We start from the raw sequence: 13,082 nt of genomic DNA on the forward strand, positions 1-13,082 counted from the left end.
TATTCTTTTATTCTCTATTACTCTATATTTGAAGGTAATATAATATCTTTGGATTATATTAATCCAAAAATTCTTTTGTATAATCCAAAAAAGTAGATTTTATTCTTTTATTCTCATATAAATAATAAATTTAATGTCTAAACAATGAAATCTGTCGTTTTTATTTATTTTGCATTTTAAGAATCTTTAATATATAAAATAAATAACAAAAAAATTAAATGAGTATCAATTTTCATAAGTACTTGAGTTTTAAATATTATTAAGAGCAGGATGGATGAAGTGGAGGCTCGCCTCGGCCCTCGGGAGTGTTGTGCGATAAGAAGGTGCCCTTAAGCTTAAAGGCAAATTCTATAGAGTGGCAGTTCGTCCGGACATGTTATATGGAGCAGAGTGTTGGCCGGTTAAGCACGTTCACATCTAGAAATTGAAAGTGGTGGAAATGAAAATGTTGCGTTGGATGTGTGGGCTTACTAGAAGGGACAGAGTAAGGAATGAGATTATCCGGGAGAAGGTGGAAGTGGCTTCTGTGGAGGACAAGATGCGGGAAGGAAAGCTGAGATGGTTTGGGCAAGTGATGAGGAGGGGCACGGATGCCCCGGTTTGTAGGTGTGACAGGCTAGCGTTGGATGGCTTCTGGAGGAGTAGAGGTAGGCCGAAGAAATATTGGAAGGAGGTGATTAGACATAACATGGAGCAGCTTCAGCTTACTGAGGACATGACCCTAGATAGGAAGGTGTGGAGGTCAAAGATAAGGGTAGAAGGCTAGTGTTAGTGTGTGGGTTGTAGCAAACAGTCAGGACAGTTCTTATGTAGTCAATTTAGTAATCATAGGTACATAGGTGTCTTTGGTATGTGATTGTATGTTACTACTAGGTGGGTGTCCTATTTCTTATTTCTTAATTCTTATTTTTCTTATTCCGTGTTGCTCTTATTTCCCGTATCTCATATTTCTTTGATTTTATTTTATTATTTCTTATTCTTTATTTTGGTTATGTCATCCATCCCCTTATTTACTATCCTTCATCTTGAACTGGGAGTCTATCAAAAACAGGCTCTCTACGCAGTATGGACTGCGTACGTCTTACCCTCCCCAGATCCCACGCTGTGGGAATACACTGGGGTTGTTGTTGAAGTGGTGAAATAAATTAATAAATAAAAGAAACTTTGAAAAATACATATCAAATAAAATAATTCAAGTTTTTGGTGTAATTAAATTAATTTTCAATGATTAGCATATCATACGTAATTTTAAAAAAAAAAAAAAAATTAGGATAAAACTTTAGTTAAATAAGTTTGATAAGTTAAATAGATCTATTTATCGAAAAAAAAAATAATGACATGGCATTCCAAGTAGGAGAGAGGAGGTTTTTGAGGTGTTAAGTATATTTTAAGGAAAATAGAAAAAGTTGGATGATATTCTTGTCCTAAATAAAACAAAAATGATATTTCTAAGCAATTTCTCAAACATGGATGACCATATAGGGAGTTTACTCATGATTTTACTCACAAACATATTGAAAATATACTACCATTAAATACATAAATACCGAAGGCCAAATAACAAAACATATTGAAGAGAAAACGAGACTAAAGACAGTCCAATGTTGGATGCTAAGGACAAATTTGTTCAAAAAGTATGACAGAGGGGGGGGTTAACACGGCCTTTTTCTAATAGTAGAGGGGCAAATATGACCCTTTCCAGAAGCAGCGTGGGACTAATTTTATTTCATTCGCACAAATAATCAAACCTACACGTTCACTAGCCTCCAACAGACCAACATTTCGTGCACCTCGACTTCGAGAAGCATCTCACGGGGCATATAATAATGTTTAACGTTAATTAAAAATACTATGAAAAGAAAAACATAGCTGAGAGCACTAACATCAAGCTGAAGGATGAAAGGCAACAAAAGCAATGGACAGTTGACACGATGCTCTTGACTGTAATATGAAGCCAAGAAGAGAAAGGAAACAAGTACAACATATAGTGGCTGCAAAACCATATGATAGAAGAAGACTGCTAACATAACTTCATGTTCACCATTCCGGGTAGCAACTACATCTACAAGAGCTATGGGACATGAAGACAGGAAACGGAAAAATAAGGATTTCAAAAATATTACTCCACTAATCTATGAGGCACTACTATGAACATGTTTTGTCAAAGGTAACTCAGTATAACATTTTGATGTCTTTGCTCCCATCACAACACCAGCACTATTACACCACTGATTAAACGGTGTATGCCTGCTGAATTGTCTCAATGTCAAGACCCTTCAACTTCACCACTGATTCAACATGACCTTTCAGAGTATGCAACTCGCGTAGCCTGCAAATGAAAATTACAGCTTTGTGGATTTAGAATACTGTTCAGCATACTAAGAAACTTTATTAAGAGCATAGTTATGCAATGACTCGGATGCAATTATCTAAGATGGCTATAGGTATAAAAGGGAATGCCAACAAATGCAATTCCCAGTCTGCATTCAGTTACGATTTATCACTCAAGGGAAATGAGAATTATACTGATCCATTATGCTCCTGATGACAAAAAGAGAGCATTTCAAATGACATACTAACCTAGCAATTTCAGCTCTCCTCTTCGCTTCCTCAGCCAACTGGTTAAGCTCGTTGAAATTGGTAGTTTCGCTAAATATTTTGGGGTCTGGAACTTGGAGCCCATGAAGGGTTCTCTGTGCATGTGCCCATTGAAGCTCTCGCTGTTCTTTTCCAAAATCCTTCTTACGGGTGAAGGCAATCTGCAGAGAAGAGATCATCAGATAACAATAGGAATAGGAGCGGAAATGATTCTTAAAGAATCTCTCTATTCTTCCCAATTCATACCCTATTCTCAAGAACAAGATCCCAGGCCTTCCCACTGAGAGCATAACGGATGAGGAACTTGATCAAATCAAGTGGGATATAGAACACAATATTGTAAAGCCAGATAACTCCAGCCCAACCCCAGCCAATTCCTTCAATTGCAGCAAAGCTCCAATTTGCATAAACAGCAATCAAGGTGGCAACCTGTGCATAATTAGTTCAAGGATATTAGATGATCCATGAAGTTGAGGGAACTTTAAGAGAATGAGAAAACACCAAATGGCTCACCAGTTGAGCAATGAGAAACGCAACCACTAGCAACAACCCAGGACGCTCCACAAATGACCAACTTCGAGATCTTGTAACAAATATCAGGGCCTGACTGATGGTGCTTACTTGAAGGTATATTGCAGAGGCGAGCTTCCTAAAATCATCAGTTGCTGTTTTCTCAAGTGTCGATACCCCAAAGACTCGCTAGAAATACAACCAATTAAGTTAGATATGAAACTAAAAGTTGCCCAACATTAATGCCCTACTTCAACATCTCAATATTCCAAACAGCAAATACAAGATTTTGTTTATCATAAGGAAAAGGTACACAGCACGGGTGAGAATGAAATCAAAGATATATGTTATTGTTCAGAAGATAAAAACGGCCAGTAAATGTGTGGGTGTATGTTAGCAGATTGCTTTTATTATCCTTCATACACTTCGTTAAATTAGACCAGAGATATACGGCCTATTTGCATATACTTGTAAGGTCATCAGCATCTCTCTTATTAAAATGTGTCCATTCTTAAACAACTAATAGGGCAACTAAATTTGTAGTCAGCAATTGGGAAGGCCGGCAACCACACCATCCTTGACAGAAATTTTAATGTATCGGATATAGAGGTGGGCTCACCGGGAAGAAATCTGTTTTGTATGCTGCCCAAAAGAAAATGACCGTCATCATTGCCAAGTAGCCACCAAGAACAACTCCAGTAGTAAAAATCTCAGCCAGTTTCCAGCTATCAGGCAGTGGAGATGGTTTGACCCTATCCTTTGATATCGTCATAATGGTACCTGATATTGTCAATGTTTGGTGGTTAGATGTCAAGAACACTGAGTAAAGACTTAAGCAGAAAATAAAAGTGATACTTGATTGAGTATTACCAGAGAGGTGCTGTACACATTGGAAGACACGACCACACCAAAAGTAGGCTAATAATATTTCAGATTTAAACTTAACCTATACTTCTAATAACATCCCACAGTAGAGGTCGATATGAAGGACTTGAAAGGCTTAAGTATCAAGATATAATTCTGTTGGTGAAAAGACTAACCATCATTAAGAATTGCAATGATAAGCACCATGAAAGGCGGAAAGTCAAACTCCCAGATCAAAGCCAGCAGCATAAAACCAAGCTGCGACATTGAATGAAAGAAAAGGATGAAAAAGGCACAAGATATGTTTGCCCCTGAAACATAAGATAGACGAGATAAAAGAATGAAGCAGTTGCAAATAACTTACCACAATACGGATTGTGATGGACACAGCATATATCTGCCAAAGCAAAATATACACAATCGGATGAGTTATAAATATCATAACACAGGGAGAGATTAAAAGCATTAAAACTCATTTAAGAATTGAAGGCATTGTCCTGGAAATAAAATCTTTATCTTACACTTCTATAAAACCCCAAAAAGAAAAAAGAATACCGTGTAATTTTTCATCCTTTGAAAGATAGCTCGACTGGTCAAAACAGCACTAATTATGACACTAAGACCAGGTTCAGTAAGGACAATATCAGAAGCACTACGAGCCGCATCAGTGGCATCATCAACAGCAATCCCAATATCAGCTTTCTTTAAAGCAGGAGCATCATTGACTCCATCACCAGTCATACCACAGATATGTTTCCTAGCTTGCAAGCGTTTTACTATCTCGTATTTGTGCTCTATACCAATGACACGACAAAGTATCAGCAAAGGCCAATCATCTCTCATAACCAAAGTTCTATACGAAGAAGCACAGCTACATGAGCAAAAGAGTCATTCAAAAAATAAATACCAGGGAAGACACCAGCAAAACCATCAGCCTTCTCTATAAGTTCATCAATTGGCAAAGCAGAAATTGATTCATCTTTCGTCTGTCCCAATAGAGCAGATGAAGGATACATATTCGTACCCATTCCCAGGCGGCGCCCAGTTTCTTTTCCAATTGCCAGTTGATCTCCTGGAAAAGTACAAACGCTAAACCATTAAGCACCAAATAATCACGCCAAACTTCTTTAAGTGATGCACTAAGATGCACAACCCCTTCCAATTATTTAAATCTCAGAATTTCCACAATGGAAAACAATATAAAGAAAATACAGGTTAGTGTCCAAATTATTAGTGTCCAAATTTCAAACAACAAGAGATTGAAGAGATTCTTATTAATATATTAAAACAAAATGGTAAGACACAGGTAGCATTATTACAACTTCAAGCAGCCCACAGACAGAGCAGTGCCTACTCCATCAATCCAATTCCTACCCATTGTCCTCACTCCTCACCCAAAATAGAATAACGTAAAAATAAAAGACAGCAAAGTCAGCATTTCACTTCCCCAAGGAGGAATCAGGAGTAGTATCTATAGACCCAACTCTGTCAATCAAACTATTCAACCAAGGATTCGTAGAAGTTCAGTACCATCTTAATTTAGTGACAATTCAGAATTCTCGTCTCATCCAACAGACAATTTTCTCTAACTCTCTCTCTAGCCACCCCACCCCACCCCCCCACCCCCGCGGGGAAGGACAGTAAGAATTCACAGCCGTCAACATCAGCTGCCAACACAATATGCATTCAATTTGCAGAAAACATCTCAACTCATTGAATGGGATTGTGTAATAGTAATACCTGTGATCATTTTGACATTTACTCCAAGGTTTAAAGCCCTCCTTATAGTATCAGCACTGTCGTGCCTGGGAGGATCAAACAAAGGGAGGAGACCAACGAACTGCCATGGGCCCCCAGCGCTCTCCTTTCTTCCCACCGGAACTTCCTGCATGGAAAATTAGAACGAATATGCATAATCAAACAGATAAAGTCATAAAACCTTTTGTTTGCCACAAGCATAGGACATGGGCATAAAGAGAACTGATCACTAGTCTCTTCTACTGCAAGGATTATTCCATTATAACCCAAAGCTGTGGATTTGGTCTATTCAACGTATATATAACGTCATGAGTTCTGGAAATGATAAAAGAAAATGAAAAATACCTGATATGCCACACCAAGCGAGCGCAAGCCCCGCTCAGCAAACTTATCAATCACTGCATGAACTTTACGTTCTATATCTGACTTGTTGTGTGCAAGATTTAGAATCTGAATACATATTGCAGCGGTGGATTAGAAATGTAAACAAAGGTTAAAAAGACAAAGAAGGACTGCACTGTGTGATAACTAAAGTACCTGCTCTGGTGCACCTTTGCTGACTCTATGCATTTTTCCCTCACCGTCGAGATAAGTAAGTGCTGTTCGTTTATCAGTTGGATTGAAAGGAAGGAAATGTATTTCACGGATACCAGCACGTGCCTGGATTAATGGCAACTCTTAGAAAAATCTCCCAGCTGGAGTGCGCACATTAATCATAAGGTCAGATAACAGTAAAATTACCTCCTTTGGATCAGCCAACATCCCAACAATAGCAGTATCAATTGCATCCTGGTTCTCTATTCGAGAGGCTCGAGCTGCCATTAGAACTACAGTGTCCGCATCAACATCTTTGGCAAATACCTGAACAATTACAGAAGAAACAAAAAAGAGAAATCACAGTTCTATAAGTGGAATAAGTATACGATGCATGCAATCACACAGTGGACTGAACTCTTTTATCCTCACCTCAATAAGGGCTTTGTCAACAGTCAGCTTGTTCAGTGTTAGGGTACCTGTCTTGTCGCTGCACAAAACATCCATGCCAGCCATCTCCTCTATAGCTGTCATTCTTTTCGTAATGGCCCCCTATATAGTTAAAATTGATCAAAATAAGCATTCATAAGCTGAAGTTCACCAGAAAAATAGCTCAAAAATTCAAGAGCTGGATAATATCAACAGACCTGTTGAGCAAGACGATGAGCACCGATTGCCATCGTGACCGAAAGAACAGTTGGCATGGCAATTGGAATCCCACCGATGAGAAGCACAAGAAGATTGTCTATCCCAGGACGGTATTTGCGATGTTGGATAGGGTACATCACAATAATCTCTATTATCATCCCTACTGCAATTGAACAGATGCAGAAGTTTCCTATAGCAGTCAAAACCTGATGATAACCATAATCATTTTGTAATGTAAGATTTCATAAAAGTCAGATAATCAAGATCATTTGCATCAGATAGCAGAGTAAAGACTCTACTTGCCTTCTGAAAGTGTCCCACTTGGTTTGTACTGTCAACAAGGTGAGCTGCCTTCCCAAAAAATGTATGAACCCCTGTAGCAATCACAACAGCTTCAATCTCTCCCTGCTTACAAGTGGAACCAGAGTAGACACCATCTCCCGGACCTTTTGTTACAGGAAGAGATTCACCAGTCAAAGCAGACTGCAAGTTGAGAGACAAGTATAGTGGCATTGTCAGGAAAATGGTAGATTAAATGCAGAGATACTCCATGCAATCATAAAATTTAATCACCTGATCAATTTTGAGTGGATCACCTTCGAGAAGACGAGCATCAGCTGGAATGATATCTCCCAGTTTAATACTGATTATGTCCCCAGGCACAAGAACAGAAGCATCTTCCTCGTCCCATTTTCCATCTCGAAGAACCTCCACAAAGACAAGTGCAAACACTCAAATAATTCAGGACAAACACTAGCTAGATATATTCATGAATTTCTCTTTGAAAGTCAACAAGGTCAATTTGCAGTCAAATGACAACAGGAGAAAGATATTAGGTCTAGTACCTTGGCTTTTGGAGCAAGTCGAGCCATCAGCGCAGCTGCTGCATTGCCAGCATTGTTCTCCTCGATAAAACTAATTGTTGAGTTGATTATGAGCAATGTGATGATACCAACAAAATCCTGCCAGTCCGGTGGCTTTCCCTACAAGAGTCCACATATTCTTGCACTGAGTTTACGCGAACCAGTAAAAACATTAAATAGAATGGCAATTCTGAATGTAAGTTCTTACTCCTCCATTTGCAAGAGCAATTGCCATGATAGCAGCAGCCTCCATAACCCATGATAGAGGGTTCCACATAAATCCCAAAAATTTCAAGAATTTGCTCTCCTGAAATACAGAAACAAAGAATTACTCAGTTCCTTTAACACCAGGCACAGTTCAGCTTTGATAGAGTCCCCCCACCCCCACCCTTTTGCTCCCTGTAGAATGATTTCAAGGCATGGAATCAAGAAACAGCCTCTATGCTGCGTACATATACACCCACCTTCCCACTAGCCCGCACTAAGTAGGAACACTTTCTTTATTTCTTTTTTTTTTTTTTTTTTTGAAAATTGGTAATAGGGAAGGGAAAATGGGGGAGGGGATTAGAAGGTCGGGACTCAAACCTCACCAACAAGGTGAAAGTTCAGGCAACCGACCAACTGGGCTACTAAGATTCCCACGAGCAATTCGTCCACACGGTAAGCCTTTATTATAGTCCAGCTTTATTAGGTAACAAACACCATAAATCAAAACCCTTCTCCTATTTCAGGAACTAAAGCTATCAATGAGCAAAAATTGACACAGACACACTTTTTTTAAGGAAAAATTTCAGGAACTAAAGCTATCAATGAGCAAAAATTGACACAGACACACTTTTTTTAAGGAAAAAAACTATTAGATGCCAATGAAAGCATGAAAACAAAATTCATCAAGCAGATTTACTGAAAATTTAGCAAAAAATAAGTAAACAACACCTTCTTCTCCTCGAGCTTGTTGTAACCAAAAATGGACAACCTCTCTTGTGCAGCAGTAGCCGTAAGTCCCTCTTTGGTACATCTCAGATTCTCAAAAACTTCCTCAATTGGTATGTTTTCCTGCAAACAAAAAACCCCATCAAAAAACCTTCGAGAAACAAAAATAACAACTTCCCACAGAAAAAAAAAAATCATCCCTAAACCAATGAAACAACTTTCAAGAACCCAAAAAAAACATTCTTGAAACCCATGAAAAAACTTTCAAGAAACAAAAATAGCAACTTCCCAACAAGAAAAATTCATTCTTGAAACAGTTACCAGATCAACAGTCTCCTTCAAGACAGCATCCAGCACTTCAGGTTTCTCACCCATCTTCTTTAAAACTTGTTCTTTTATCTTTTTATCAACAACAGTGTCAGATCAGAAACAACATATATAGAATTCTGTAAAGCAATAAAATTAGGTGATGTTGGGAAGAAAGAGGAGTAGCCCAGAACAAAAAGGTTTTGGATTTTATAGTAAAGATTATATAAAGAGCCAAAAGGGTCACCCATAAGTCCATAACTACTAGTTGAAGAGTAGTAAACAGTTACAGATACCTTGTATTTCTCCCACGTTCCAACTCCTAATTTAATTTTCATCTAACTTTTAATATAAAAATTTTTGCATTCACGATAAAAATTTTTGCATTAACGAATTATTTAAAAATTATTAAAATCTCAATAAATAATAGTTTAATTTAAAAGTTAAATAAAAAATTATGATAAATAAGTTTTCTTTTAACTCGTAAAATTAGAATAGTGTCACGCATTTAGATAAATTTGATATACAATTAAAGATTGAATGAAGTGATTAATATTTTTTTTAATCTTTAATCAAAAATTTCGAATTTAAATCTTATGCTAAACTAAATCAATATCGAGCATCTGATAAGAAATTTATAAAAATCAGGGAAGTGCTTAGTTTTAAGTTGTTTTGTTTATTTCATATTTATTATTCTCTCCCTCTCAAATTTCCTAATTTGACATCTTATTTTACTTATCTTTTTTCACTAATCAAAACAAGACAAATTTTTTTCTTCATATTTTATCTTTTGTATTAATTATTTTTTTCTTCAAATTAAATTATAAACATCATTTAATAGGATACTATGATAAATTAGGTATATTATTAATTTTTTTTTTTAAATCAATATATCATCTCAATTTAGAACGGAGAGAGTAGTAACGAAATCTTAGGGTGTGGTAAACGAAATAAACGGCACGCCTGCTCGTGGAGTCATGGGCCTCGAGCCAACTATTTTCTACTCCATTAGTCCATCCATATTTTTTTCAAAAAAAATCTATATATAAATATGGTGGTCCAAATTTGATATTATTGTTGATATTTGATTTGTAAGATTTTTGGTCATGAATGAAAGTGAACTAATTGGTACATCTTACCCTCCTCAAACCTCATTATGTGGGAATTCACTAAGTTTATTGTTGTTGTAATGAAAGTGAGCTAATTGCAATTTGCACACGGATGATTTTATGTTTGTTTTGTATTTTTTTGTATAAGTTTACGTATCTTGAAACAAACTTATTGATGACGTAATATTAGATAAGCGTGGAGGACACGAGTTATATAATAGAAGGTTAGTAGGTAGGTAGGAGTATGTAAAAATCGAACCGACTGATAAATCGAACCAATAAAAATGTTATTGATTTATTGTTATTGGGTTATTGGATTAACAGTTTGTTAATGGTTTTTATAAAAAAAAATATTAGGTTATTAGTTCGATTTGATTTTTTTTATTGGGTTATTAGGTAAACCGATAATCCAATAAGAATATATACATATATATATGTGTGTGTGTATGTATGACTTATTATATATTTCTCTTAATTTCTCTTTAATTTCTATCAATTAACAAACCTATTATTTTAATTATACAAACTTTTAATTTCTCCTAACAACATTTAGTTTAAACTTGAAGATTCTTGTAAATTAAAACACATTATATAGGATTTTTTATTGCAACAAAAATTTGATTTTTTTTCATGTTAGTTCCTATTATTTCTATTTTATAAATATTTTCTTATCGGTTAAACCGAAAACCGAACCGTTAAAGACTAAAAATCGATAAAGCGAAAACTGATAAAAAATATCTTATTGATTTGGTTATTGGTTTAGCATATTTAAAAATCGAAAATCGATAAACCGAACTGATAATATATAAAATCGAACCGACCGATTCACACTCCTATGGGTAGGAGTACATCTATTCTAATACATACATACGAGTACACTATCTTGTTGTCCTAACTAATAGTCGTAGAATTAATTTTGTAATTTTTTATTCTTCAATTTTTGATATTATCTATTGTTTTGTGTCAATTTTTTATTTTTCAAATTTCAACAATTCAACATCTAAAAGCTACTCTAGATAGGCTAAAATTAAGAAATGAACTCATGGAACAAACATCAATCATTAATTTGTCAAAATAATGACAAATCTATTAAATATGTTCAACATCATTTTACTTTTTTTTAATATACGAACGCGCTCAGTCATACAAAACTGATACAAATGTTAAAATTGACTGGAATTTCATTCATATATCTATAATTTTTTGGTAAAAAAATACATAATTTTACTTTTCAAATCTCAACATCTAAAACTACTTCAAATAAGTCATAAAAAGTAACCCTCAATCATTATTCTATTGAAACAATATCAACAAATCTAACAAACCTGTTTAGCACCCTTCTAAATCTTTTCCATATCATATATGACAAAAACACATAAAAATTAATTAAAAATACAGTTGTGTGTATTTGCGTACAAATGCAAAAACAAAAGAAACAAGAAAGCATGTAATTATTAATAAGGTCTCTCATAAAAATTTCATATTAATTGTTAATGCAAATCTTGCTGATGGTAGGTGAACAACAACTATAGTATTGATCAACATTTTAAATTCTCAATCTTGAATATGCTTTGATCATGGATGTACCTATTCAAGTTTTCACTGTATGTTTCATCTACTTGGTTTGTTCCCAAAAATTAATTTCACTCCCTAGGTGGTTTATTTACGAGATAATTATTATCACAAATATATTTTAATATATAAGCTCCCTTTATTTATTCATCATATATATTTTATTTAATTTAAAAGAAGCAAAGGATATTCTAGTCCTCTGCTTACTGACAATTCGAAACAACAGAGATGAGATTTGTCAGAAATGAGAATTGAAATACTATTGTTTGAAATTTTCTAATTGCGTGATGTCAAACAATTGTATTTTTGTCAAAGAAATTAATTAACATGTTCCTTTCCTAAGATTTTGTCATCTATGTTGGACCAGTGGTGGGTGGAGGGTGTATAATGGTTCACGAAACTAATATTTTTTTATTTCATCAACATAGATACATGATAGTGTATGCTTACTAAATGTTTTATAATATATTAAATTTTAAATTCGTTAAAAAAGTTGAAGGTGGCGGAGATGAGGATATTGCGATTAATATATGGACTTATCAAGAATGATAAGGTTAGAAATAAAATCATTTCAGAAAAGGTGAGAGTGGCTTCAGTAGAGGACAAGATCGGGAAAGTGAGGTTGCGATGGTTTGGACATGTCATGAGGAGGGACACGGATGCTTCAGTTCGAAAGTGTGAGAGGTTGGCTATGGATAATTTAGGCGGGATAGAGGTAGGGCAAAGAAATATTTGGAGGGAAGTGATTAAACATGATATGAAGCAGTTATACCTTACAGAGGACATGACCCTTAATGGGAAGGTGTGGAGGATGCGGATTATGGTAGAGGGTTAGTGGTAAGAGTTCGTCCGTAATAATAAGTAAGAGTGCTTTTGTTTTTATCTACACTTGTAGTTGCTTGTTCGTGGTGTTTTGATGTTGTCTTCGATTTCGACTAAAGACTTTACAGTTTTACCTTGTGAGTGTCTTGTTTTCATTATCATCTAACAGTGTGTTATCTCATTTTTGTTGTGTGCTCTGTTATCTGTCCTTAGTCATGGGTTTATCTGAAATATCCCCTCTACTTCATCTGACGTAGTGGTTTGGAATGCCTACACTTTATCCTCCCAGACCTCACTTTGTAGAAATGCACTGGGTATGTTGTTGTTGTATTGAGAAGTTTAAAAGTTGAATCCATCGAATTTAAATTCTTGATTCATAATTGAATTTAAATTTTATGCATTAATTGATATTGAAAAATCTATTTACACAATTATTTTAATTTATAACAATAAATCAATAATTGAGTTTATAGTCAAATTTATGAGGTTTGAGTGAACGTTATTGAGTTCGTGGGGACTCGCATGCAACATGTTGGAGCTGCTCCTACCTTGAAAATGTTCTTCG

At 35.4% G+C, this 13,082-nt stretch overlaps 1 protein-coding gene across 1 annotated transcript; it reads right to left on the reverse strand.

The window, feature by feature from the left end:
• Nucleotides 1–1,985: 1,985 nt before the first annotated feature.
• LOC107862484 (plasma membrane ATPase 1) lies at nt 1,986–9,286 on the reverse strand. Its single transcript, XM_016708083.2, has 21 exons — nt 9,030–9,286; nt 8,712–8,831; nt 7,984–8,082; nt 7,758–7,895; nt 7,486–7,620; nt 7,216–7,395; nt 6,912–7,118; nt 6,697–6,816; nt 6,472–6,591; nt 6,268–6,390; nt 6,076–6,180; nt 5,713–5,857; nt 4,880–5,044; nt 4,528–4,766; nt 4,337–4,369; nt 4,149–4,230; nt 3,728–3,888; nt 3,112–3,297; nt 2,845–3,027; nt 2,581–2,759; nt 1,986–2,329 (listed from the first exon to the last, which is right to left on the reverse strand). The coding sequence occupies exons 1-21, from the start codon at nt 9,081–9,083 to the stop codon at nt 2,233–2,235; spliced, it is 2,871 nt and encodes a 956-aa protein (XP_016563569.1). The 5' UTR covers nt 9,084–9,286; the 3' UTR covers nt 1,986–2,232.
• Nucleotides 9,287–13,082: the final 3,796 nt, after the last annotated feature.

The sequence above is a fragment of the Capsicum annuum genome, chromosome 3, assembly GCF_002878395.1.
Source record: "Capsicum annuum cultivar UCD-10X-F1 chromosome 3, UCD10Xv1.1, whole genome shotgun sequence".
NCBI classification, from domain to species: Eukaryota; Viridiplantae; Streptophyta; class Magnoliopsida; order Solanales; family Solanaceae; genus Capsicum; species Capsicum annuum.